Source organism: Hippopotamus amphibius, chromosome 5 (assembly GCF_030028045.1).
Source record: "Hippopotamus amphibius kiboko isolate mHipAmp2 chromosome 5, mHipAmp2.hap2, whole genome shotgun sequence".
NCBI lineage: Eukaryota > Metazoa > Chordata > Mammalia > Artiodactyla > Hippopotamidae > Hippopotamus > Hippopotamus amphibius.
The window spans coordinates 66,287,592-66,314,964 of record NC_080190.1 but is presented as its reverse complement, the minus strand read 5'-3'; the positions used below and the strand labels follow the sequence as shown (position 1 = coordinate 66,314,964).

At 54.4% G+C, this 27,373-nt stretch overlaps 1 protein-coding gene across 1 annotated transcript in view; it reads left to right on the top strand.

The window, feature by feature from the left end:
• The window catches only part of COL13A1 (collagen type XIII alpha 1 chain), a 63,416-nt gene that overhangs the window by 13,674 nt on the left and 22,369 nt on the right, over nt 1-27,373 (top strand). Inside the window, exons 7-21 of the mRNA XM_057736924.1 lie at nt 221-256; nt 10,346-10,390; nt 11,276-11,308; nt 11,909-11,935; nt 14,439-14,492; nt 15,516-15,602; nt 17,088-17,141; nt 18,413-18,457; nt 18,847-18,915; nt 20,258-20,281; nt 21,829-21,891; nt 22,909-22,953; nt 23,321-23,473; nt 24,291-24,389; nt 25,586-25,630. Coding sequence (XP_057592907.1) covers nt 221-256; nt 10,346-10,390; nt 11,276-11,308; nt 11,909-11,935; nt 14,439-14,492; nt 15,516-15,602; nt 17,088-17,141; nt 18,413-18,457; nt 18,847-18,915; nt 20,258-20,281; nt 21,829-21,891; nt 22,909-22,953; nt 23,321-23,473; nt 24,291-24,389; nt 25,586-25,630 — 879 coding nt within the window. The remainder of the gene's footprint in view (nt 1-220; nt 257-10,345; nt 10,391-11,275; nt 11,309-11,908; nt 11,936-14,438; nt 14,493-15,515; nt 15,603-17,087; nt 17,142-18,412; nt 18,458-18,846; nt 18,916-20,257; nt 20,282-21,828; nt 21,892-22,908; nt 22,954-23,320; nt 23,474-24,290; nt 24,390-25,585; nt 25,631-27,373) is intronic.

Genomic DNA, 27,373 nt, shown 5'->3' with positions numbered 1-27,373 from the left:
CCCTTCAGGTGTCCTGGGCCCCTGCTGAGTTGACTCTTCCCACCTCCCTCTGCCCCTGCAAGGCAAGGACTCATTCTGAAGAGTCGGACAGTCCCTGTTGCTGCCCCAGGGATGGCTGGATATGGGTCAGAGGATTTGGAGTCATCGGGAGGAGGCGGGATGGTAATATGAAGGGAGTGGCAACAAAACCCCTCTAATGGTTTTCTCTTGATTCCCCCAGGGAGACCCGGGGATCCAGGGCTACCACGGCCGGAAGGTGAGAAGGAGGGGGATGGGAGGACCCCACCCCCAGTGACAACCCAAGTGGGGCTTCAGCACAGTACACACAGGGTCCGGACTCGGTCGTGCACACACACTTTTGCACACACACCAGCCGGAGCCTTGAAACTCTTGAAGTGGGCTGAACGTGGGTTGGTGTCTCCACTTGGGGGAGGAGGAGGCTCAGAGGAGGAAGGGCCTTGGGCAAGTCAGTGGCCCCGCTGGACCTCAGACTCAGGAGTGTGTCTCCCACCAGCCAGGGTGGCTGTGTCTGCACAGAGGCAGGCCTGGTTCTCTCTGGCCCCCTGAGGGCCTAGTAAGTGGGAACCAGGCAGAGCTTCTGAGCTTGGTGGGGGATGTGAAGGGGTCCAGCCCTGCTCCCTGGCAGCTCACAGGCCAGAGAGACAGGATTCCCGCACAGTTAGCCCCGATGACGGCAGGCTGTGCTAACCGCTACCATCGCAAAGTGCTGTGTCAGTATGGGGGGGCGGGGGACGATGCAGGCAGATTAATTCCAGGTTGGGAGGAGTTTGGTCCGTCTTATGAGAAAGCACAGCTCAATCCTGGTGAATGGGAAAGTGTATCAGTTATCTATTGCATGTAACAAACCATCTCAAACTTACTGTCTTGAAACAAATTCTTTCTCAGGATTCTGTGGCTTGGCCACGTGGGAGTCCTGCAGTCTCCTCTGGGCTCACTCACGCGGTCACATGAGATGATGGGTGGAAAGGCTTGGGGTAGGCAGCAAGGTGGCCTCATCCGCACGCCCGGGGTTGGCGCTGGCTGTGGGCTGGGTACCTCTGTTCTCCTCCACATGGTCTCTCAGCCCCCTTATGGTCAATGGGTTTCCTCCCAGCATGGCAGGCCCAGGTCAGCTTTCAAAACAGGCGAGTCCCAGTGCTCATGTGCTTCTCAGGAGCATCCCTTGCATCACATTTTCTGAAGTCCTATTGGTCAGAGCAAGTCACACAACCAAAGCACGCAAGTCAGTGGGGTAGGGGGACTCAGCCTCCGCTTCTTCTTGTGGGAGGATGGCAAAGCCTCTGTGGCCATTTTTAACCCACCACTGTGGTCCTTCAAGCAGCAAAGTTCAAGGGAAATGGCTTTTTAGACAAGGAAACAATTTGAGCAAAGGCCCAGGGGTGGTCATTACAGTAACTATAATAACATAAAAATAATTTTAATACTAGGCACCACTTATTGAATGTCTACTATGGGCCAGGATGTCCTTCAGTGTGACCCACATCGTATCCAATCCTAAGACCACCCTCGGAGGCTGGTACTATTCTTCTCCTATTTAACAGATGAGGAAATTGAAGCATCCCCACAGTGTCATAGCGGCAGAGCAGGAGCTCAAGGCCAGGTCCAGGTCCTTCTCATGGTGCCACCTGCCATGAGGGGCCCATCCTGCTCTCCAGGTCCCGGCTGGGAGGCTCTGGCACCTTCCAGGAGGAGAAAGGAGACAGGAAGAAAAGGCAGGACAAGGAGGCGGAGGGATTCTGGAAAGGGAAGAATCACTCTGGAGAAGCACATTCCGCACACTCTGTAGCTCTGTAATCAGGCGGCTGCCGTCACCACATTGTTTTATGGGTGCTTGGTGGGTGAAATGGCAAGACCCAAGAGATCTTTCATTAGTTCTGCATAAACTGCGAAGTTTGTACTGTGTCAGGAAGTGGAAATTACAGCCCCCAAGGTTGCCTCCATCCACTCATGCAGACTCACAAAATTTACTGCCTCCTGGTGCAGCACAGGGTTGGCTTTCCTGTTAGCAGCCAGACCAGCTCTTTCAATCTGTGAAGAAACTTCAGGGCGGCATTTTCCCCGGGTTCATGGGGATGCCTGCGGCTGGCATCCATACCATTGCAGACGTCTGCATTGTCCTGCCAACTGAAAGTCTAGTTCATCCAGAAAGGAGGTTGGGGGTCTGTTGCCCTGAAGATGGAGAGGTGTCAGCTTGGGGCTGGAGCGTCATGATGATAGAGGCCCTGGTTCCATGACTGTGGCAAGTCTGGGCTCAGATTGTGGGAAGAGTCATTCAGCCCTGGCTGCATTGAATTTACAGAGAAAACTAGTGTGGTCCTGCTGATGGAAGGGCAGCTTCTGAGCCCTGGGAAGCCTGCTCTGGGGAGATTAGGCTCAGGGCTGCTAGAGAAGGCTCGAGTGTGGAAGGGTACATGACCAAAGGTAAAGCAAGTGCAGGTGGCTATCTTGAGAAGGAGGGAGCTCCCCGTCACCAGAGGTCTTCAAGGAGAGGCTGAATAACTATGGGTCTGGGATGTGTTAAGAGAAGCTTCTGTATTAGATGGGAGACTGGATTAAAATCCTTTCCAGCTCAGGGGAGCTACAGCTTCCTAAGAACAGAGTTGGCTCCACACCCACTAGAGAGGAGGAGCCCCCCACGCCACCCTGGCTTTATGAGTCAGACCCCTCCCGTCTTTGTCCAGGCCTTTCTTCATCTACATCCAGGGCTTGTCAGGAGCATCACTGCTCTTAGGTCTCTCGAGGAATGAGGAAGGCCCTTCTCCTTCATGCTCAACTCATGCTCCCCACCCTGTCTTTCTCTGCCGGACCGCCCCTTGCCCTTCCACAACAGCCCCTTCTCATGGAATCCAGAGGGGCTGTGAGGCTGCTAGCCTCTCTGGGTTTCTGGAAGTCTCCTGCTGCCTCCTATTCTCCCAGCCTGTCCTTGAGACTTTTCAGTAGGCGCTCCTGGAGCCATTGGGTGGCCTCAGTGCCCTTGTCTCTGTGCTGGCCCCTCACTCTGCCGGGACCTTGTCCTGTCCTCATTGAAGCCACAGCCTCCTCGTCCAGCAGAGGCCCGAGGGCGTGCACTGGAAACCGATGGCCAGCAGCAGAGAGTCCGCCCCCCAAGGACTTGGGGGTCATTCCTCAAGGTCAAGCAATACTCAGGAGGCTACGAGTGCCTGTCCCACTGCCCCAGCCCCAGTCATCACCATGCCCAGGCAGAAGTTTACTTTCCCATCAGAACTCTGAGATGAAGAGTCTGGTGCCCAAGGACAAGGGCAGCAATACTTCACATCTCTGGTTTAGCCAAAAAGTCCATTCACTCCCTCTCTCACTCATCCTCACCATGGCCCAGTAGTCTAGCATCCCCACTGTCTAGATAAGAAGCTCAGAGAGGTTAATACTTTGCCTAAGGTTTCACAGCTGGTGAAGGGTCATGCTGGAATGGGAAGCTAGGTCTCATGAGTCTGAACCCAGAAGCTAGTCTTCTTGCCCCTGCGCAGAAGCGAATGTCTGCTCAGGGCGTCTCACCCCAGGCTAAGCTAACTGTACACAGACCACCCTCCCTTGTGGTTTCTCAGGAATGTGGAGGGTTAGCCCCCAGGCTCTTGTCTTTTGTCCGTCAGATCTGTTTTCCTCTCTCTTCCCCCTCTGTTCTCTGGTTGGAATGAGACCTGGGGAGGAGGTACCAACACACATGGCACCTTGGTCGCAGATGCTGGGAAGACAAGTTTGCTCCCACCTGCCATTCCGTACCGGCAGGTGGGGACACTGAGCTGGGACAGAGGCCACAGGGAGCCCCTTGCGTTCAGGGCATGAGGGGACCCGGAGGGTAACTGATGGACCTTCCACATCTGCTTCCATTGCTCTGTCCCGGTGACTTAACACAATGCCGGGCCTTTCTTTCAATAAGGGGTGGAATTTAACTCTCAGCAAAGACGTTTCTCGTCCTGTGAGGCTTGCTGATGATGGGTTCCATCCACCACCACCACCAGCACCACCCCAGCAGCTGGTCCCAGCCTGGCATCCTCTCAAGGGCCAGCCAGGCCAGCAGGCCGGCATCTCCACCAGCCCCTTGAGATCACAGGCCAGTGTAGCAAGCAGGCCGTGTGCTGCCCCAGCCCTGCTCGCGCCCAGCCTAGACACTGTGAGTATTGTTGTGCGCCCATATGGTACCTATTGGATCCAAATTTATGACGCCAATCGACTTTAAATATGTTGCAAGATGCAAAGTGTGTTTAAAACATTACAACCTTGGCTCTCTTTCAAGAGAATTGATGAGTATTGTCAGACTGTGTGTGGATCACAGAACCTGGTGAGAGCTTATCTCTAAGCACGTCAGAGATGGTCCGTCTGTCTTGGCAGCAGGGGTGGGGGGTGCATTTGATGCATGTGGTGGTCCAGGTGTTAAGCCTTGGGGTTTGCAATGAAGGACCAGAGCCCTCCTGCAGGCTGCAGGCTATGCATCTTCAGACCAGAGGAGGTAGGATGCGAGAGCCTCATGCTAGCTCAGCTTGTAATCACGGTTGCTCCTCCTAGAGGTTGCAGGGCTCCTGAGACACAGGGTACGAGATCACATGGGCCCTATGGTCGTCTGGTTAAGGCACTGGAGCGAGGGTGTGAGGAACAGAAGCTCACCCACCTGGCCCATCTCCTCACCCCTCCTCAATCCTCCTACAGAAGGGTGGGATCATTCTGACCTGTCCATCAGAGCAAATGGGTGCACACACTTCTATAGAATGCTAACTAGTATTATTGGATCTACCTTACTGGGCCTCTCTGTGCCGAGCTGTACAGGGGCACTTTGTTTGCCCGATCTCATTGGATCCTTATAACCACCCTGTGAGGTAGGCTTTACTTACCCCCAGTTTACAGATGAGCAAACTGAGGTTCACAGAGGTGAATGCTCAAAGGGCCACAGCTACAGAGCAGTGAGCCCAGATTTGTCTGACCCCAAAGCCTTGTTCTGAATGACTATTACCTGGGACTTATGAGCCTGGGGGGACCCATGATTTCCAAACATCTCCCCTCGCGCCCCTCACTCCCTCTACTAGAAGGAGAGAAAGAGGGAGTTGGGCTGTTTTCCTTCTTGTGAGAGGGCTGTGGCTGGATTCAGGCCCTCCTCTGAACCTCCCAGGCTCTCTACGAGCAGGACCTGGAGCATCTAAGGCAGAGAACTTGGGGTACTTGGTGTGTTTTAGTCAAAGAACCAAGAAAGGGGAGTGCTTTGCCCTTTGGCACTGATTCCACCCAAATGCTTCCCCAGGGAGCTAGCATGGTCCTGGGACATCCAATAAAGCCAGGAGAAGGCCGCTGTCTCAGCCCTGCACCCCAGTGGAGAAATCTCCCTGCACCCCCTGGCTCGCAGAGAACTTGGGGACCCCCAGGCTCCGTGCTGTGCTCACGTGCAGCAGAGCACTCCGTGCAGATGGGAACCACAGATGCGGGAGCCTTCTGGAATGGGGACAGCACTTGCTTTCAAAACCATGAATTCCCAGCAGGGGCATCCAGACCATTTCAATTAAAGCAGATCAGGGAGCTGAGACACAGGCCCCAGATCTGAGGCCTCGTGGGGGCTGAAGGGACTCCCCCTCCGCCAGTCTCCATCCCCCAGCCTCTGCTCTCTGGGCCCTGTTTCTCCTGCACTCCAAAGTCCCCAGATTAATTAGAGCTGACTTTTCTTTTTGGAACTAGCTACAAAATCAACCGATCTCAAATCGAGATTACAAGCCAGCCGCCCTTCCAAAGCCCTGGCCTTCGATGGGGCGCCTGACCCCGGTAATTCCCTGGATCACTTCCTGCCGTCCCTAATTACCGGAGGACCTGGCGTTTCCGAGGTCCCAGCCCTCTCCAGTCTGGAGCTGGCGGGCCGAGAAGAGGGAGCTGAGCTGCCTTTCTCCCGGAAGAGAGTGCTGGGAACTCTTTAGGGGAGAGAAAGACATTAGCCCTCCTCGCCCAGCTTTTCCAACCCGGGAAAGGGTCCTGGTCCAGACTTAAGGCCTGAGTCACCTGCTGGCCTCCCCCCACACTTCTCCCCTGCAGAGAACAAAGAGTCTGTGCGGAGCTGCTCGGGCCCAGGGCCCTCCCCACCCGCAGCCGGGCCGCAGCGGGAGCCTCATGTTAGGGAGGTCCACTCACCTCCCCCTGCTTCTCTGGCCTGACCTTTGCTCAGCTGGGGAGCTGACCTGGAAGCCCCCCACCTCTTTCGAGACTGTGTCTTCTTGCCAAGTCCCTGCCCCGCTTGTTCAACAAACAGTAAATCACCAATTAAGAGAGCGGAGTACGCCCAGTTTACGCTCCAAGGAGGTCCCTTCGATCCTGTCATCTGGGTAAAGGATGGGTCCTCCCACCTGGAAGCCAGACCAGAATAGAGAACCAGCTGATGCTGGTGTGAACTCTGCGCAGGGGCTGCTGGAGTCAGTGGCATCGTAAAAATGGGGGCTTGGATGGCCTTCAAGGTCATTCAGGGCAGCCCCCTCTCTACCCACCTGTGCTCACCCAGCACTTTCTTAACCACAAAGACTGGAATCTACCCCTTCCAGGCCAGCCATCCAGCGTCCTCAGTTCTTGGCACCAAGGTTAAAGAGCCAGCCTCCCAGGTGGTAGGCAGGGCCAGCCTGGGGGTCACAGGCCTGGTTCCACAGCAGCGGCCACCACCCATGCTCCATGCATCTGGGCCAAGACCCTTTGTCATGCTTGGAGCGCCCACTTCCCCAGCTGCAGGATGGCTGGGAGCCCCCTGGGGGAGCCTCCAGGCTCCCTGCTGGGAGGACAAGAGGTTCAGATGATAAACTGGGGCCCTCGGGTTTTGGCAGACTATGAGTGCTCCCTCCCCAGCTAAGACATCAGTGAGTTAGTGGATCTAAATTCAGCACAATTCCACACTTAAACCTTTGAAACAAGAAAACTTGTATGAAGGGAAATAGGAAAGAAGGAGCATCTAGATGTGCTCTCACAAAGACATACCATGAGGAAAATCTCTATGGACACAACTGTGTCATTGTCCTCCCTTTAGCAATGGGAGGACACCCCCCAGCCCTTGCCCAGAGTCACCCTGGAGGCCTTGATAATGACTCCCAGCCTGCTCTCACCTCTCCCACCGTCCAGAATCAATGTTTTCTGGTGCAAGACGAGCCCAGGCCTCAGGTCAGAGGTCAGGCTGGGGCATGTCCCTGGAGACAGGTCCTGGAGGAAGAGACTGATGAGAGTGGAATGAGCCCGCAGGGTGGGGTCAGCCGGGGGCATCCCTGCTTCCTGCCCAGCAGAGGGGTGGGGGTACCGGAGGCCCCAAGATGGGGATCAAGGGAGTCCGGGTCACTTGCAGAATTAAGAGACGTGACCCAGAGGGGAGGGAAAAGGCAAAGGTCAGCCACCCGAACGAAGAGGCTGCCTCCTTATGGGCTCCAAGGGGCCCAGATTTCCCCAGAGTGTGCGGTTGTATCTTTACACACAAACCAACATGGGCTGAAGACAACGCTCATTAGCCCAGAAACCCTCACTCCCAGGGTCCTGCTCTGCACAGCTCATGTGGAGACAGAAGCCCAGAGATGGAGCGTGAGCGGACCCCAGCCTCCTCCGCTGCTGACGCATCGCAGGCTGGCCCTCAGGGCAGGAGGAGACCCCTGAGCCCCTCGGAGAGCCGCCGTCTTACCCAGAGCGGATCTCGCCCCCTCCCCCCTCGGCCCCCACGGAGCCTTGTTCTAGGGCTGCCGACACACCCAGGGTCCGCTCCTTGGCTTTGGCCTCTCGGAAGCAGGGGTGGGTAGGGGGTGTCTCGTCCAATCTCTCTGTGCAGATGGGGATCCTGGATCCAGAGAGGGAAAGGGACTTATCCAGGGTCACACAGTCAGCCTTTCCTGACTCCCAGCCCAGCTCCCTCAGTGGAGGTGGGAAGGCGAGGGCAGATGCGCTGGGGGAAAGCTGAGGGAAAGACGGGAAGAGTAAGCACCAGACAAACAGGAGATCCCTGAACAGGCAGGGACGCCCAAGCTAACCTCTTACCTGTACCCCCCGCCCCAGGGGACTCTGTCTGGTGTCCTCAGGGCTGAGTTGACCCAGTTGGGTTGTTTGGAACATTAGCAGGGGTCCTCCAAAGGGAAGAGTGACGGGCCCTGCAGCCGGCACAGTTGCCAGATTTCTGATGACGTCCTGTGGTGCCCCCTGCTGGCTGTAGAGCAGAACTGTGCTCGCTAGCTGGCCGGGCTCAGCTCTTTCCTCTGGTGCCTGTGGTTAAAGACACAGCCCTGGGCTGAGCGCTGACTCTTCACCCCTGTGGGACACAGACCTGAGGGCCCTCCAGAAGAGAGGGCTTCGGCCCTGCTTTCAGCCTGCAGAGGGTGTTTAATGGAAGCGATGGAACACCAGCCCATCTGATGCTTAGGGTTGGCCGAGAGAAATGGGTACCTGGGCGTTAGCAGACAAAAGACCTGTGTCCAAATCCTTGCTTGTGTGACCTTGGCAGTCATACCTGGCCTTCCAGAGCCACAGTTTGCTCACCTGTGAAACAGGGACAACATCCACTCCCACACTGATTGGAGGGGATTCTTAGAAAGTGAATAGAGGAAGGACATAAAGGCTTAACTCATTGCCAGACACATAACAGACACAGTAAACGGCTATGCCTTTTTCTACTCTTTCCCACAAGAGGGATTTTCCAGAATTTAGTACCTGGGGCAGACCTAGGGCACCAGCTTGTCTGCTGTAGTCGCTTCTGAGTTCAGCTCTATCACCCCTGTCACAGCTCAGGGGTCCTGCTGGGATCAGGGTGAGGGAGGGCTCCTGCATTGGGAGCTAAAGTCTCTGGACCTTTTGCAGAATTCAGAGACTTGGCCCAAAGAGGATGGAGGTGAAGCCATCCCCGGCAGACATGATTTGTGTATGCAGGTTGCATACACACCGTGGTTCCCGCTGCACTGAGGAACCAGCACTGGGTGACGGGCAGAGCAAAAGGATTCATAGAGGTGATGGCACTTGACCAGAACCACAAGGGTGAAAAGAGTTTTGAGTGGAGGAAATAGCAGAAAGGCAGAGAGTTGTGAAAATGGGTGGTGTTTTCAGAGAAACAGTAGGTGTCAGGATGCGAGGCGATGAGGCCAGGAAGGAGCGGGGTGGAATGCCATGCCCGGGAGTCTGGCCCCTCTTCCGCAGGCAGTGCCGGGCGGCAGCGGTTTCAAAGTAGGGGAGTGTCACTATGCAGTCTGTGTATTGGAAGTTGGTCTGGATGCCAGCATGGAGGCCCGCTCATGGAGGGGAGAGGTTCGAAGTAGCTCCAGCCTCAGCAAGAAGGACGGACCGGGGCTTCCTGTAAGATGGCAGGGAAGGGACAAGGACAGCTGAAAAGATGGAGGCCACGTGGGGCCACGTTCCCCCCCCCTCCCCCCCCCCCCCCCCGCATGTGGGACCTGCAGCCAGCATGGCCTCCGGGCCACAGGATGAGTCCTGACTCACCTACTCTCAGCTCCCATTTGTCACTGGCTGTCACCTACAACCCCATTTCCTCCTGGTATGTCCTTCCAAGGAAGGAAGGATACTCTCTGTCCTTCCTGAGCTCCACTCCTCTCCTTAGATTTAGTGTTTTCACTGGGATGTAAAGAGGCTACAGAAAAAGACAGGATGCTGCTGAGATGGCAGAGCTCACCCCAGGCATGGTCGCCTAGAGAAGCGACCACTCACCTGGTGCCTCTGGTTGGGCAGGGTCAGAAAGGCAGAAAAACGGGTGGGCTCGGGGGCTCCAGGCAGCGCCTGCCTCCGTCCATAGTCCCCCCCCCCCCCCCCACCGAAAGCACAGGCTGACCCTCCACTACATGGGCCAAGGCCCACATGTCCTCAGGAAGAGTTAGACCCAAGGAACCTGGAAGGAAAAGGACCCCAGTGAAGAGGAGAGGCCGCAGCCCCGCCAGCAGTACTACCCGTGCAAACTTGCTGGAGTGAAAACGGGGCGGGAAGCACCAGGTGGGGAAGGGAGGCGGGGTCTATGGGAGGCAAGTGGCCGAGTGGGCAGCTCAGGCCCATGGCCCTACCCCGGGCCCCTGTCAGGCAGGAAACTTTGAGCCAGTCCCCCCTCCCCCGGACTCAGGCTCCTGGTGGGCCTCCCTCTGGGGCTCTTTGCTGCTCAGTGGTCTGTGACTTGGGCCCTTGTGAGGGTCTGCCTCACTGGGAGGCGTGACCTACAGTGGCTGCAGGCAGTGGTAGGGTCCCCAAAGCTCTGCGTGGGCTAGACAGTCATCCCAGCTTCCAGAGCAAGCACTCTCGCTGACATCCTTGCAGGCCATGCTTCCAGGACCAAGACCTTGGACCCTGAGTCTGGTCCTCTTCTCATTGTTTCTCTTGTTGCTTCCTTCAGGGAGAACGGGGCATGCCAGGGATGCCAGGAAAACATGGAGCGAAGGTACGTCACACCCCAGTCCCAGCCCTCTCTCCAAGCACCGCCTCCTCCCCTAGTCCTGTCCCCCTGTAAAGACAGGAGACAGGGTGCACATTTCTTCCTGTCCTCTCCCCTTGCTGCCCAGCCTGTCCTTCCAGGCAAGGGTGCTCCTTTTTGGCCCACGAGACGTCACTCACCAGTGCCCTCCAGACATCACCAGGCCTCCTCCTGGGCACCTGTGGGTCATAAAAAGCCTCTCAGGTACCCCCAGCTCTGGCTGCCGTCCTGAGACCCATGTGGGAGTTGGGACGCCCCGTAAAAATCATCTTCACTTGGAATGTACTAAGCGGTGTGCTTGGCAGCCTATTTACCTCAAAGTTGGTGGTCTTGGGATGATCAGGACGTGGGGTTCACTCCCAGTCACTCCCCAGTGCACCAGGGCTTCAGGCCAGAGAGCTCCCCTGAGCAGAGTCCCACGGGCACCCTCAGGGCCCGTGAGCTTGGTGAACTCAGCCATCTACGGCTGTCCCCTTCCCCGCGGCTCTCCCTTCCTCCCCTTCCTCCTCCATCCCCTCCTGCTCCTTTCTTATCCCAAGAAGCCCTTCCCCCACTCCATCCAGGGATGCCCAGTCTAGCCCGGCCGTGGGCTGCCCGCCCTGGGGCCCTCTGAGTCCCCCAGAAGGGAAGGGGCTGAGCAGGCGGGTGGGAAGCCCAGGGAGCCCAGCTGAGCTGTGCAGAGCCTCTTCCTCGGGCCCACCGAGCGCAGCAGCCCCCTTCCCTGTGGGCCTGGGGGGCAGGCAGAAGCCTCCACATCTCGCATCTCTCCAAGAGGAGGCTGGGAGGCTGGCCACCTCCTCCGTGCTTCCGCCTGGGTGAGAAGGTCCCCGTACCTCTCCTTCTCTCTGCCAGGGGGCTGCTGGAATCGCTGTGGCCGGGATGAAGGTCAGTGGACATTGTAACTCAACACCTGAGGGGCAGGATGGGAGGGATGGAGAGAGGACAGAGTTGGAGGTTCAGGGGTTCAGTGGGTGGCCACTGGACCAACAAGGGAGCAGACAGGATTCAGAATCATTTCTCTTAAAGCAATATTTATGCCCGATGCACAGCTTGAACAACAGATGTTTAGTTGTTTAAGCCTTGCAAGTTAGTGGCAAAGGTTTACCAGCCTCAACTGAAGGTCCCACGAGCCTGCCAATGTGAAAGGAACCTAGTGCTTTCCTTCACCATCCAGGATTCAGCAGATGGGCAGATACGGTGGAAGCACAAATGCTCGATGTGGTCAGGTCACTTACAGCGACACCGTTTCCGAAGCAAATGTCCGTTCCTTCGTCTCCGTCCTCTTGGGCTGCCTCACACCTGCCACCCCTCTCACCTCCAGGAAGAATAAGGGAGAGTCCAGGAGGGGACTGAGTCCTAGGGAAAGGAAAGCTCTGGGCTGACCAGACGCTTCCCCTGCCCCCAGATGCCTTCACTCCTCTGCTCCTGGCCTCGCTCACTCTCACTCTCTCATTTCTTTACGTGATTCTTTTTTTCCCCACACAGGGTGAGCCTGGAATCCCAGGAGCCAAGGTACTGACACAGAGGAAATGTTCTGGGCTGCACGGAGCATCCGGGATGGCGTGGGGGTGGGAGGGTCTGCTGTTGTTTTGCTCCTGTCCCCCCAAGGCTAGCCTGGGGCTGGAGACCTGACTGGGCAGAGGAGAGCCTGCCAGGGAGAGGCTTACTCGTCAGGAATGCTCTGCAGGTTCCCCTCTCCCTGGATCCTGGCCTGGGCAGCTGTCTGGTTTGCATTCACACCAGCTCCAGCAGGCAGTAACTATTGTCCCCTGCACGTGCAGGGCTCTCTCTCTCATCCAGGACAGTAAGAGTTGTAACATGAGAAAACGTTTCTATGGTCAAATACGTTTGAGAAACACGAGGTTAAAACTGTTACATAGGTTTCTTTACTGCAGGCCTTCTCAGAGCCTTTACTATGCTAAATATACATTGGGAAACTCTTAAAAAAAAAAAAAAAAGGTAGTATCTTGTGCAGCATTTATCAAACTTTCTGACCAGGGCATTCTTTTTTTAAGAAGAGCATCTTATGGGGCAATTATTCTGGAAACACTGCTCTGTGATTACTGCCGCTCGTACCCTTTGCCACCCCCCCCATCCTCTTATCAGTGACTTTCTCTTCTTACCCCAAAGGGAGACCCAGGAGCAACAGGGAAGCCGGGGCCCCCAGGTTTGCCGGGAAAGAGGGGGCAGAGGGTAGGATATTGTGTCTTTGAGTGTGTGCTCCCTTCATGCCAGCCTCTGCTGGTCTCCTGCTCCCTGCCCCAACCCCATGGCTGGCGTGCTGCTTGCAGTGTACAGTGGGTGCATGTGTCCCCAGGAAAAAGGGAGTGCCAGGAGGGCCTGGCAAAGCTTCAGAAATTCACACCCTTCCTCCATTGGGTACCCAGGAGGAAAGCCCAGCAGAAGGAAGGGAGGCTTTCCCTCCCCCCACCGCCATCCCCCAGGACCACTGTAGGGCAGGATCGCACCCTTTCCCTTTCCCCAGCTAAACGCACCAGCATAGCCCAGGCACAGCAGGGCCAGCTGGGGCCCCAGGATTCACATTCCTCTCATCACCTGGGCCCTTATCTGCCCCTCCTCTCCTCCCTTAGCCAGCTTCAGACCATTTTGTCATTCGGCTTCTACGCAAGGGCAGGTGGCAGAGGGAAGACAGCTAAAGACTTGGTGTGGCACCTTTTGTGGCTCCAGCTGAAAAGTTCATTGAGACATCTGAGCACATTACGACCCCAGGGTCCTCAATTTACATTATTACCTATGAGAGCCACCAGCCATCAGGCTATGGAGAATGGAGCTTCTCATGCTGACCTGGTGGGGTGCTCTCGCGGGGCCTTCCTGATACTGGACACTCTGAATCAAAGCGAAGTCTTGGTGGCATAGAAGGCGGGGCATCAGGAGACCTGGGTGCTGGACCTGGCTCTGCCACTGCTGCAGTGAGGGGTCGTCCACAGTCACGGAGCCTCTTCATCTCTGCAATGAGAGCGGGGCTCTGGGACTCATGCCATAAGGGAGAAGAAGTGTTCTTCAGTGATAGAAGAAGCTGGTTAGGGAGAGGCACTCGTTTACTAGGGCCGCCCTAACACAGGACCACAATAAACTGTGTGACACCAACAGCAGAAATTTATTGTCCCACAGTTCTAAGGACAGAAGTCTGAGATCGAGGTGTCAACAGGGTTAGTTCCTTCTGCGGGCCATGAAGGATAATATGGTCCGTGCCTCTCTCCTAGTTTCTGGTAGTTTGCTGGAATTCTTGGTGTTCCTTGGCTTGGAGAAGCATCGTCCCAATCTCTGCCTTCATCTTCAGATGGTGTTCTCCCATATGCACGTCTGTGTCCAAATTTCCCCTTTGTATAAGGACACCAGTCATATTGGATTAGGGGCCCACGCTACTCCAGGATGACCTCATAACTTAGCTGATTACATCTCCAGTGGCCCTATTGCCAGAAAGGTCATGTTCTGAGGTACTTGGAGTTAGGACTTGAACATGTGAATTTTCATGGGACACAATGCAACCCATGATGGGAGACAAACTTCTCAAAATATTCCTCCAAAGGAGAAGTTGTGGTTCGATGGTTTTTGTCCTCCCTAGAGGCAGGGAAGAGGTGTGCAGAAAGCTCTCCCTAGAGACTAGGGACATCTAATTACTAGACATTACAAACAGGAAAAGAGCAAGGTGGTTTTTAAAAAGCCTTTCCTAAATACTGACATTCTGAACTGCTTGCATCCACCTAGGAGACCCCCAAAAGGGACTAAATGCTCGTGGCTCCTTTCCTTGTGAGAGTGCTCAGGGCCCCGCCCAATGGGGCTGGGAGGACGGTGACACCAGTGCGACGTGTCCCAAGGAAGGAGTCAGGTCCCTGATGGGGTCTAGCAGGAAGTGGCGTTCTTCAGGGAATAGCTCACGCAGGGGCAGGGAGACGAGAGAGGAAGGCCAAGGTCTGATGCTGGAGGGCTGGTGCCTTCGCCGACATCCTGGAGAAACAGTTCCTAACCCAAACTGTCTGCATTTCCTCCACAGGGTGAGAAGGGGGCTGCGGGCTCCCCTGGGCTACTCGGCCTCCTGGGGCAGAAGGTGGGTAGCGACCAGCGCTGAATGGTGGGTTCTGTGTAAAGGGCCGGTGGCCACCCCCACCCACATTCAGGGCCCCCCACGTTCACACAGGCCCCAGCATTGGAGATATCCCTCCCAGGCTGGGGAAAGCGGCTGGAACATAGCCAGATTCTGTTCTGGGGGACAGAGGCATGGGGTACCACATAGGAGGCCCTGGTTAGCCCCCAAAGTGCCCACATTCAAAACATTTAGTAGCTAAGATCTGGTCTGATTTCTCTGCACCAGCTCTGACAGTGTGTTCCACAGTACATGAGCTCCATAAGATATTACACTTAAAAAAAAAAGAAAAAAGACTTGAGGTCAAATAAGTTTAGGGAGAGCTGTATAAAACAGGCCCCTCAGAACTCCACTCAATACTCTGTCATGGCCTATACGGAAAAAGAATCTTAAAAGGAGTGGATATATGTATATGTATAACTGATTCACTTTGCTATATACCTGAGACTAACACAGCATTGTAAATCAACTAAACTCCAATAAAAATTTTTAAAAATAAATAAATAAATAAAGCAGGCCCCTCAGAGAGACATGGGCACCTTGACCTGTCTAAGATGCTTCTAGCACCCTGCAGTGAAGGAGCCTGCAAGCTTCATTTCACTTCACCTTGCCAACGTTGTTTGGCCACCAGACCCTTTTTTTCCCCACGTTTTGAATATTTCCAACCTGCTGAGTGTTCCATGGAACACACTTTGAGAAACATTGCTCTCGCTGCCGGTCCTGATTGATTTGTATCTTAGTCTAGCTCTGCACCCGTTCCTCTTCAGTGACCAGCTCCCTTCTCCCCTCAAACCCCACGGCCAGGCTTCTGAAAGCCTTTGGTCCCCAGCCTTCCTGGAGCCCTACTCCCTTAATGTCCCCCAACATTCAGCATAGACTGAGCGGCAGTCAGCTGCCTTCACTCCTTCGAACTGCGAGGGGAGAAGAGACAAGGATCAACCACCTCCCTCCAGAGTTAGTGATGGTAACTCTGCCTTCCACCCCCAGGGAGAAAAAGGCGATGCTGGCAACTCCATTGGAGGAGGCAGAGGGGAGCCCGGTCCCCCAGGGCTCCCTGGGCCTCCAGGGCCAAAGGTGAGTCTTCCCCTGGGATGAGTGCTCAAGGCAGATGTTTGCCTGTGGCCTTTATCCTTAGTCTGTTTTGGGGACTCTGTGTCCTGGGCACCTTGCCTTCTCTCCTGCTCTAGTTGTGTGGTTTTTCCAGTGGATTCTAGAAAGCTCATTCGGACCAAACTCCTGCTTCCAAGCATCTCTCAGGAGATGGATGGTCCCATTGATTCAAACGGCTATGATGTAACTGAGTCAAGGACCAATGGCTGCAAGGTCTTAGGACAACCAGAAAGGCCCCAGCCCGGCTCTGAATCGGTTGCAGGTCATGGATGAGCTGGGCCCAGCTGGTGTGGCACACTGAGGGGACAGGGTCGCAGCAGTGGGGCAGCTGCAGATGGGGCTGCCCACACTTTCCTTGCATAAGGTGGAAGCTGCACTGGTAAGATTTGAGTTCTCCAAAGCAGACGCCTCCTGCACTGCTCTGTTTATTTTAGCAGGGCAGGGAAATAAGGGGGTCTCTTTCTTAGCTTAGAAGGAAAGGATTAATTACTCTGCCTGATTTGAGGCAATACCCTCATTCATTCCACTGACATTTATCAGGGACCTGCTAAGGGCTGAGGCTACAGAGAACCTGCCCTCAGCTTACCCACCATCCAGCAGGAGAAGCAGACCCACAATTCACAGGAATATAGCTTAGGGAGCCATGAGGAACCCCACAGACAGGCAAAATGAAGTGACGGGAAGGGTCTTGGGCTCAGCCCCACGTTCCCACGTAATTGTGGTAAGACTAGAACTTCCCTGGCACGAGCACCCCAGGCTCTGGGACATCCCTAGTGCTGAGTCTGTCCTGCTGATCCCAAAGGGCATGGATGCCAGGCACATCCTGGGTCTTGATTTGGGGTTGGGGAAATCTGGTCACTGTTGTCCCCGCATCCTGGGACAAAAGGGACAAAAAGCTAGAAGACTGTCCCCACACTGATGTCCTCTTTCCAGGACCAGGCAAAATGTTGAGTAAGTGAAGTATTTGGAGGGGGCTGCCTCCTGCCTCTCCCTGCTCCCCCTGTCCTAGGCTTCCTGGGACCCCTCCCCACGAGCCCAGGCCCCTCCCACTCCCCTCTGTCCCCCAGTCAGGACCTGCTGAGGCGTGTACGTGTTCCAGGCTCCAAAATGACCTGCCTCCTGCAGCCAAAGGCTGACAGCAGTCCAGTTAGGGGCCTCGACAGAACTGGGCACGTGTGTGTTGACAGACCTGGGGAGGGCCTGGCAGCCCTCAGAGGAGGAAGGGAGTAGTCAGGGAGGGCTGCTAGGAGAACGTGAGACCTGGGCGGGACCCAAGGGTGGGGAAGAGTCAGACAGGTGGAATGGGATGAGTTAGTAGAAGCCATCAGGGAAAGAGACAGAGGCCCAGAGACACTTACTGGAACATCAATAGCAAGACCATCTTTTGACTCTTAAGCAGCTGTCCCTCCTGCCCTGTGTGTTCTCACCCATCTCTCTCCTCTTGCCCAGGGGGAAGCTGGAGCTGATGGCCAGGTGGGGCCCCCAGGACGGCAAGGAGACAAGGTACAGAAGCCCCCAGATCTAAGAGCTGGAGGCTGAGGATCAGCTTGGGAGTTGAGAGAGAGAGAGTCTTGGCCGTCCCTGCCACTGGTCCCCGAGCACAGGGCTGACGGCCATAACTTGTGCCTACCATCTCTCCTGGTCACCTCGGGCTTTGGAGAACTTCCACTGAGACAGCAGCCAGGCGGAGGCAGGCCCAGGGCTGGGGGGCTGGGGCTGGGGAGAGACCCAGAGCCGTGCTTCTGCTAGCTTCCAGGCCACTGGTGAAGGCGGGGCCCCACTTCTCTCCAGCTATTCCCTGTGGACAGGTTGGCCTGGTACTGCTGTGTCCTTCACAGGTGCCCCGTGACTGAAAGGCTGTGGGTGCAGGGTGGGGGTGCAGGGCAGGTTAGCTGGAGCTGGCCCACTGCAGGGTCAGCAGGAGCTGAGTTCTATAAAAGGGTTTGTTTTCCCTTTATTTTTACTTTGTCTTGATTTTTTTTTTTTTTTTTTTTTTTTTTTTTGGGGCACACGGGCTTAGTTGCTCCGCGGCATGTGGGATCTTCCTGGAGCTGGGATCGAACCCATGACCTCTGCATTGGCAGGCGGATTCTTAACCACTGCGCCACCTAGGAAGCCCTGTCTTGATTTTTTAAGTTGTGTTCAATGTTCTTTTTATCCCAGATCAGTTGGAACTGTGGTTTGCTTTTCACAATTTACACACTGTTTCATTTATTCCCCCACAGTTCTGTCCTGTTTCCAACAGGAACAAATCCCCCCACCCGACCTGTTCCAGGAGACTGGGTGTTCCTAATGCCTCACCCTGGCCCCCGTGGTTCCTCCCACAGTTTGGGTCTTTCAGCAGCAAACAGGAATGGCCTGGGCTCTCCATGGCGATTGCGACCACCCAGGCAATTGACAAAAAGTTTCTGAACCCTTGCTCCTAGAGTAGGATGGAAATAAAGAAGGGCAGAGGGTCTGGTCCCTGCCTCCGAGGAGGTGGCTGACTTATGGGACTGGGGAGAGGTGGCCAGAGGGTCATTGGTGGAATCACCAACAACTAATGCAGGACACAAAGAAGATCTTCCAGTGCGAAGCTGGACGGAGCTGGGAGCGAGAGGGGCGTGCGGGCCAGCGGAGGCGCTTCCTGAGGAGTGGAACCTGCTCCTTCTTGGCCTGAGCTGAGCCAAGCCTTCCGGCCCCTTCACGGCCCCTAACGCATGGCCCATCTGGGGACGTCAGATTCTCTGTACCCAGCTTTATGCCTATTTCACTCCAATTTTATCGTGCAACAGGGGGAGCCTGGAGCAGCTGGAGAACAGGGACCTGCTGGCCCCAAGGTACGTGCATCTCTCATCCGGAGTCACAGCACCACATCTCACCTCCCTGGGGTCACAGCGTGAAATGGCTCGTCCCTGGGGCCTTGCAGGTGGAATGGGAAGAGCATTCTGGCCCCAGATAGGGGGTCTGACCTTGCAGCCACACTCGGACTCCACGTCCCCCAGGTCTGTCTAGTCCAGGGTTCTTACGTGGAATCTTCTCTGTTGGTTCAGGAGCCCCTGGGCGTCCTCTGAGAGGTCTGGAGCGCCTGATAGCTGCCCCGCAGCTACTCGGGATCCAGCTGTGAAGCCAGTGTCAGCTACGGTCCCATTTGGTAGAGAGCAGAAGGCACCTGTCCTGAGGGCTCCGCTGGCCCAGGCCCAGGGTGCAGGTCTCGTTTGTCTCGTAGGGCTCCAAGGGTGAACCCGGGAAAGGAGAGATGGTGGACTACAACGGAAACATCAACGAGGCTCTCCAGGTGAGCGGGGCCCTCCCAGAGACCAGAGGTCTGGAGGTGCTCGTGAGCCTCCGGGCTGTGTGATGAGACCGCTGAGTGCTCCACAGCCTGACTCAGGTCCCTGAGGCCAGGCCGCTGGGCAGAGCTTCCAGGAAGTTACCCCCTCGCCTTCTCTGCTTCAGCCTCCCCCATGCAGCCCCCAGGCACACGGCTTCCTCATTTGAAATGCAGGTGGCCCAGCTCTGGGTCTGGGCAAAGCTGGCCGGGTATCCTGGCTCTGGGTCACCGAGAACCATAACAGCGGCATCCTGGTGCCTGCGGGGTGCTGGCCCACTTGGCGTTCTAGGACCCCATTTCTTCAGCACACAGCCTCCCCTTTCACGTGGTAGAATCTGTCCTACTGGAACACATCTACCCTTGTTGCAGTGTAATCATATTTCAGGTGCATATGGTACCCTCCTTTAAAAGCGGGGCTTCTCAACCTGGGCACGCCTGACATTTGGAGCTGGGTAATCTTGGTTGTGGGCAAAGGCTGTCCCGTGTGCTGGAGGGTGTTCCGCAGCATGCCTGGTCCCTATCCACTAGATGCCAATAGATGCCAGCCCACTCCCAGCTGTGACAACCAAAATATGCCTCTGCACATTGCCAGATGTCCCCGGGGGGACAAAACCACCCCAGATTGAGGACCGCTCCGTTAAAGGAAGCTTTGTATCTATGTGAACCAACTTACAAGGTGTACAGTTGTTTTTTTTCAATGCCAACATTTGTCCCTCTAATTTATTTTTCCAGTAGTTCTGCATTTTGTTCTATTGTGTCTGTCTGTCTAAAGGGAGGTACATCAGAGCCTTAAATCTGGGTTCTAGGAGAAGAGGGAAGATCAAGGGTCCCAGTCAGCGATTAGAAAGAATAGGAGGGACGTCCCTGGTGGTCCAGTGGTTAGGACTCAGCGCTTCCACTGTGGGGGGCATGGGTTCGATCCCTGGTCAGGGAACTAAGACCCCACATGCTGCAAGGCCAAAAACAACAGCAATAACAATAGCAACAAAGCAAACAGACAAACAGAACCAAAGAAAGAACAGGAGATGCTGCTCCCCTCCCTCTCCTGTAAAGGGAAAGTTTGCAGTCCATTTTAGGGCGTGTCTGAATCTGTTGTAGGCTAGCATTTGGTGCTCTTTGGGTGTTCCCTGTCCAGTGATTACAAGCCTCTGGGAGAGGTGAAGGTGGGGTGGGTCTGGAAGGCACGGAACCCCCCAAGAGGTCTACCCCAAGAGCCCAGCACCCATGTTTCCAGGACTGGGTGGAGGGCACCCTCCAGGTGGCTCTTGATTTGCTCTTCAACTGATCTCATGGTGTTGGTTTTTAGGAGATCCGAACACTGGCTTTGATGGTGAGTCCTCCTTCCTTGATTTCCCCGGGCACTGGGCTGGGGGCTGGGGGAGGGCAGCCTGGAAGCCAGGACTGGAGGTCTCTCCTCCAGAAGGTTAGGGTTGACCCTGCAGTGTTGCGGCAGGGCCTGACCTGAGGCTGAGCAGGGGTCATGGCTGTGGTCTGGAGTGGCTCTTCACCGACTCTGCGGTGCACTCCTGTCACAGGACAAATGCTCATTCTCGTTGCAGCTGTGTCAAGGAAATAGCAGTCTAGAGGAGGGTATTTGTACGTTTCTCCGTTACCCAACCTTTTGTTAATAAAGTGCATAGTCCTAAAAAAATCAGTAGCGACCCTCCACCTTTCCCTCTTCCTTAGAAATCAATGTCATTCTCTGCATCTGGAAAACCAATGAATTCCAAGCCTGGATTTTGCACGTGTGCCTACCAGTGAGAGGCTAAAATGGGTACCCTCAGGTTTCACTTCCAAGGCAGAGAAGAGGGAGGAGATCACAAAGTTCTCAAACGACCCGCATTTGATGTCATTTAATATTTCTTAGTGGCCATGTGCCACAGGACTCACTTAGGGATGACGCAGACCCAGAATTGAGCTCCAGCCATATGACGCCCCAATCCCAGAAACTGGTACTAACCACAGGATTCTGGAATCAGTGAGCTTCCTTTGGAAACATTAAAATATATTATTTGAAATAGCTCCTAGAAGCAAAACTTTCCTGGAACTTTTTTTTTTTAATTTGAAAAATCAACCTTGAATTACTCATTTACAGACAATAAAATGTACCCATCTTAGGTGTAGAATTTGCTGAGTTTTGACAAACGTATATACCTGTGTATCCACCACCCCAATCACTTCGGGAAGTTCCTTCATGCACCTCAGGAGTCAGTCCCACACTTACCCCCAGCCCTGAGCCACCACTGATCTGCTTTCTTTCCCCGTAGCTTAGATTTGTCTTTTGTTCTAGAATTTCTTATGAATGGAATCACACAGTATGTAGGCATTCGCATCTGGCTTCTTTTGCTCCAAATAACGTGTCAGGGTTTCTTCCTTCTATGGCATCGCCTGTGCAGTGCTTGGTTCTTTTTTCACTGCTGCATAGTGTTCCATTGTATAAATTCCACTGTATGAATATACCAGATGTTCACCTGTTGATGGACATTTGGGTTGTTTCCTGGAGACATGTTTAAATCACTGTCAGGGATGGTCAGATTTATCTTCTTGGAGCCCAAGGAGCCCCCAGGGTTAGAGCGTAGGGTGTAGGGGAAGGAAAGGCTGATAAGTGTAGCTCTAGACTCCTCGCCCCCCACTTTAACCCAGACACACTCAGTTCTTATCTGCCTTACACTGTGGGGTCTCCATATTTCCTTTGTAAAAAATAAAAATTTAAAGTTTAAAAATTTAAAAACAAATTTTAAAAAGTGTCCCTGCTGCTGCTGAAATGTTTGGAAATGACCAATCTCTATAAACTACCCTCCACAAACACCTCTCTAGAGACAGGCCACCCCTCTTCAGTTGGAAAGTTCTCCCACATGTCTTTCTTTCATTTCCTAGGGGCCCCCTGGTCTTCCTGGGCAGATCGGCCCCCCTGGAGCTCCAGGAATCCCAGGCCAGAAGGTAACACTGTCTTGAGAAGGGGATGCAGACCCTGCAGAAGCCCTGCGTGTGTCCCTGAGCACACGACCCCATGGCTGCCCCTCCGCTGTGTCCTTCTCACCTTCCCAGAGCCACTACCACACTCTAGCCTGTAATTCTCCCCAAAGCTCCAAGGCACCGCCTGCCCACCCACATCACCGCACTTCACTCCCCTCATCCACCGCTCTGCCATTCTTCCCTCGCTGTCTGTCTCAGGCTCCTGTAATTCACAGACCCCTCTGATGTGGCGGGGACTGGGTCTAGACGAGCCCCTGCCCCAGCCAGACCCGCAGCAGAGACCCAGCCCACCATCAGGGCACGTGGCGCTTGAGCTCCTCCCCAACCTTGCCCCTCCCTTGATTCCTGCCTTGGCTCCTTTTTATCCGCTGCCCCCAACCCCTGTGACTTTTCCCAGAAGGCCAGGACGTTTGCCCCTGTCCTCTGCTCATGAGACCCTCTGCCCTGAAATCCCTCCCTGTTTTCCCTACCTTTCAAAGTCCTCATATTTCAAGCCCAACTTGAAGGCCACCTCCTCCCTGAAGCCTTCCCTGATCTATCAGGAGGAATTGGCTTGCCTCAGTGGTGCAGCTGGTTGTTTACCTGGCCTCAAAGCAGAGGCCACCTCCTTTATCTCCCTCCCTGACTTAAAGAAGGGACTCAGGTTCATGTGAAGTGAAGGGAGTTTGGGTGGGGACAGGTAGGCAAGCACCCCTCCCACAGAGCAAGTGTGGGGCGCCCAGGGCTGTCAGAGGCAACACGTGAGGCTGTGGCTAAAACATGGACTGTGGAGCCAGAATGCCCGGACTGGGATCCGCGCTTCACTAACTGCAGGCCTTGGGCTCACAACTCTGCACTGGGGTCCTCGCCTCTAAGACAGAGTCACTAAGAGTACATACCTTCTGCGTGAGTGTGAGGATGCCTGACAGAGGAGGTGCTGCATAAACTGCAGTTATTGCTCTTCTCTGGCCTGAACATGACCTTTAGCTGTTCTGGCTACAGGGGGAGATTGGACTGCCAGGCCCTCCTGGACACGACGGGGAAAAGGTAAGGACGCTTCCAGACAAACCTCTGAAGATAATCTTTGCCCTGAGGGTGCAGAAGGCTCTGGAAGAAGCCCGGGTGTGTGCCTTGTGGGGAAGGGGGAGGGGAGGAGAGGCCCACCTACAGAAGCCCAGCCGAGCCCCACTGCCGACCCCAGGAGCAGGCAGGCAGACCCACACTGGGCTGAGCTGGGGCTGGCGGCCAAGGCCCCTTGGGTTCTCACAGGGAGCTGGACAGGCTCTCTGCTGGCCCAGTCAAGGGCCAAGGGGCCCGCTCCTTTGGACCCACCCCACCCCCACCACTCTTTCACGTCCTTGCCCCTCGTTTCTCCATCAGTGTATCTAATACATGTTGTTGATCTTTTCTCGAGGGACCTCGAGGCAAACCAGGAGATGTGGGCCCTCCTGGTCCCCAAGGCCCCCCAGGAAAGGCTGGGGTTGCAGGAATGAAGGGAGAAGATGGCGCCCGGGGGAGTCCAGGAGAGAAGGGGGAGAAAGGGGAGACGGGGCAGCCAGGCCCACCGGTGAGTGCCGGGGCCCACCCAGCATGACACCCGCTGTGCGCCGTGCCCGCTGCAGCTGGAAACTGGAGCCAGGAGCTGGGGACAGGGGGCTTACCTGATTTATCCTCAAGCCTTACTTTATGAAGGCCAGTTTCCTGCCTCAAGAGACCTGGGTCCTGTGCTGTCATCACCGGTCTGTGTCTGCGGCAAAGTCACTGAGCCTGGCAGAGCCTCAGTTTTCTTATTTCTAAAAGGGGGATGATTGGGAGTTCCCTGGTTGCCTAGTGGTTAGGATTCCAAGCTTTCACTGCTGTGGCCCAGGTTCAATCCCTGATCAGGGGACTAAGATCCCACAAGCCACATGGCCAAGGGGAAGAAAAAAGATTTCTTAGCTACAACACCAAATGTCTCATTAAGAAAAAAATTGATAAACTTGACTTAACAAAAAAGAATACAATTTAAATGGGGATGATAATGCCTTCCCTGGATACCTCATTGGGTTGTTGGGAAGATGAAGTTGTGGGTGTAAAATTGCCTCTGGGGATAGCATACCTATACCCATGAGAGTACAGGGACGGCCCTATACCCAGGAGAGGTACAAACAAGGGACCTTAGCCCAGGCCGCAAGGATTGACTTGAGAGGCCTCTTAGTCAATCCTAGGCCTCCTGCTTGACTTGGGAGCCTTCTCTGGGCCTCATGGTTTCCATCTGTGAAACGGGCAGCACCCTAGACACCTGCCCTTGGAGGAAGAGGGCCCCACGTGCATGCCACGGCTGGTCCCAGACCTCAGTGTGATGACCTTGCCCTTGACTAACAAAGATCTTTGTCCATCTGCAGGGTCTAGACGGCCCAACTGGGGAGAAAGGAGAACCAGGTGACCAAGGGAAACACGGAGTGACCGGATTGCCTGGCCCAATCGGGCTCCCAGGATTTACAGTAAGGCGAGGGGGGCTGAGCATCGCGGTCTCCGCAGGCCTCTGCTGATGAGGGCGAGCACGTGGGTGCCCTCACCGCGGTCACCTGCCTGGCGGGGGCCTGGTGCTGTGACGAGGCTGCCCTGACCCGCAGCCTGCCCGCCTGGCCCGGGGGTTGGAGGGTCCTCTGGATGAGCAGCTACTCCCTAAGGGGCAGTTGGGTGTCAACAGGGGTTCCAGCTCCCTCTGCTCATAGCACGGTGGTCTCCATCTCCGGGGCCAACGTAGTTCCAAGGTGCTAGAATCTTGGACTCAGAATTCTCCTCTTAGAAGTGGAAAGAACCTCAGAGGTCAACCAGTCCCACCTCTGACCCAGTGCAGGATCCCTTGAAGGCCACTGACTGTGGCTGCCCCACTCAGCTAGGATAGGCAGGCAGCTGGTGGCCTCTGACATGTCCCATCCAAGCTGGAGGGAGTGCTCCTGATGTGGTGTGAGGGTCCCTCATCAGTGCCCCATGGCCCTGGCTTTGCTTCTAGAGCCATATTCGCTTTCTGTAGCTGCATAACGTCTCAGCTGGGGCCTCTGCCCAGCACCTCACAAGGCTGCAGTCAGGGTGCCGTCCGGAGCTGGGGTCCTCTTCCAAGCTCGCTGCTGCTGGCATAATTCAGCTCCTTCTATAGCAGCCCTGAGTCCCTCAGTTCTTAGAGGCCACCTGGAGTTCCCAGCCACACGGCCTTCCCCATAGTAGGCAGATCACGTTATAGCAGCTTGCTTCTTCAAGACAGAGGCCAGCAGGAATCTCTGGGTGCAGGCTAGCAAGACAGGGCTGTGTGTGCGTGTGTGCACAATATACTTGTAACACACTCTTAACCTGCTATCAGTTGTATAACGTATGTATAATTTGTAACATGAGATTGTAACATAATCACCTTTGCCATGTGCCATATTCTATTGCTTAGAAGCAAGTCCCAGGACCATCCTAGGGCCTCTGTCCTGCAGGATCCGTACAGAATATCAGCCTCTCCTCCCACATGCTAGAACCTCAGATTCAGGAAGTCAGTAATCACAGGCTCCCTGCCCCAGTCTTTGCCCCACAGCCTCTCAGGTGGTCCTTATTGACACGTAGGCCTAGTCTAGTATTTGTCACAGATTTGCGGGTGTCTGTCCCAGGCTCCCCCGAGTGCTGACATCCACACTGTGTTGTTTTGCGCCCGCAGGGAGAGAAAGGAGAACCTGGGGAGAAGGGTGACCCAGGAGTGGAGGTAGGTTGTGCCTGCTCTGCAGCTTGTGTCACAGGGATTATTTGACAAGGACTTTGTCACACCACAGTCTCTCCAGTGTGCACAGCATTTCCGTGCTCTAGAAAGAAACTCACAACTGCCTGGCGCAGGAAGAGGGCAGGAAGCTGAACATTTCCTGAGCATCTCAGGGGTCAGCGTGGGCCCACAGGCCTCCCCATTAATCGAGTCCCTCAGCAGCAGGGCACCTGCCATGTTCCATTCCCAGTGCTAGAGCCCGGAGATGGGAAAATAAACGGACTGTCCCTGTGCAGCGAACAGTCCCCATTCATGGGCACTAGAATGGCAGCAGCTCAGGGAGTTGGGTGAGCACCCCAGAAGACGGGTCATTGGAGCAGGGTCTTGAAGACTCTGTAGGAGTTTGCCTAGAGGCTCCAGAGGTAGGGTTTCCAGAGAGAGGCATTATACTTTTGAGAAGTATGGTGTATGGTAAAGGGAAATGGAGAGAACTGTGGTGTGAGAGGTAGTCAGGATGGAAGCCAGCTTCTCATAAGACAAGAGGCAATCGGGCCCAGGGAAAGAGCCAGGAAAGCAACAGAGGACGAGGATACGTGAGGGAGAGGTTATTTGGTGAGAGAGTCTGGGCCACCCACACACCTCTGCAGAGAGAGACCACCAAGCCATTTCAGTCCCCAGAGAGGTCCCCTCGGTCACCCTTCAGTGTCACCAAGCCCTGTCTGCATTCAGTAACACAGACCTGATTATATAACATGTATGTGATTTATTTGGATAGCTTCCTAAGGAAATGCTCTGAAATTCAGGAAGAGCATACTATGCAAAAATGTTCCTTCCAGATGTATTTAAAGCAAATTGGAAACAGCCTGCATTTCTAACAAGAAGGAAACGATTAAATAACTTACTACAACAATACTAATGGTAATAATAGTCCCCATGTCAGAGAGCTTTCCTCATGCCAAGCCCTGCTCCAAGCCCTGGCTGGGTAGCAACTCATTCTTATTCTAGTCAATGAATAGCACATCAACGTTGAAAGGAGGCTTGTGGGGAACGTACAAGAAATGGAAAAATGGGTTTTGTGTTAAGTGAAAAAGAAAATAGAACCAACTTTTATTTATATGTATATAAATAAATATATATCTATATGATATCATAAGTGTAGACATACCTTCAAATATACTTTATGCATCAAGAAAAAGTAGAAGGAAATAAAGCAAAATATTAGCATTGCTAAGAGATATTCTTTTTTCTTCTTTCAATTGCCTTTAATTTACTAATATGTTAATGAATTTGTATTCCTTTAATTTTTTTTAATTTTTTAAATTATTGTATAGTAAAAGTGCCTTTTTGACAGTTCTTTGAATTTTAATACACACACAGATTTATGTAACCTCTACCCTAATCAAGATATATGAATTACTTGTTTATAATAAGGGAAAAAAAGCAGTAAACTTTTTTTTTTAAGAAGGTAGACTTTCCAAAGATTGAGTTCCCTGCACAGAGACTACAGTGTTATGGAGTTAAAAAGCCCACGTGTCCAAGTGACAACAGGGGTTCCCTGTCTGCCCAGTTCAGAGGCTCGCTTTATAGTCACCTGGCAGAGGGTCTGCATGCTGGCCACACTCCAGGAGATTCTGTCCCTGGGAAGGTGAGATGCCCAAGGAGTGTCCAGAAGCCAAAGTGGGGGAACCGGCTCAGAAAAGAGCAGGCAGGTCTCCTTCCTGCCTTGTGGGTGGCTGACTGTGGACAGAT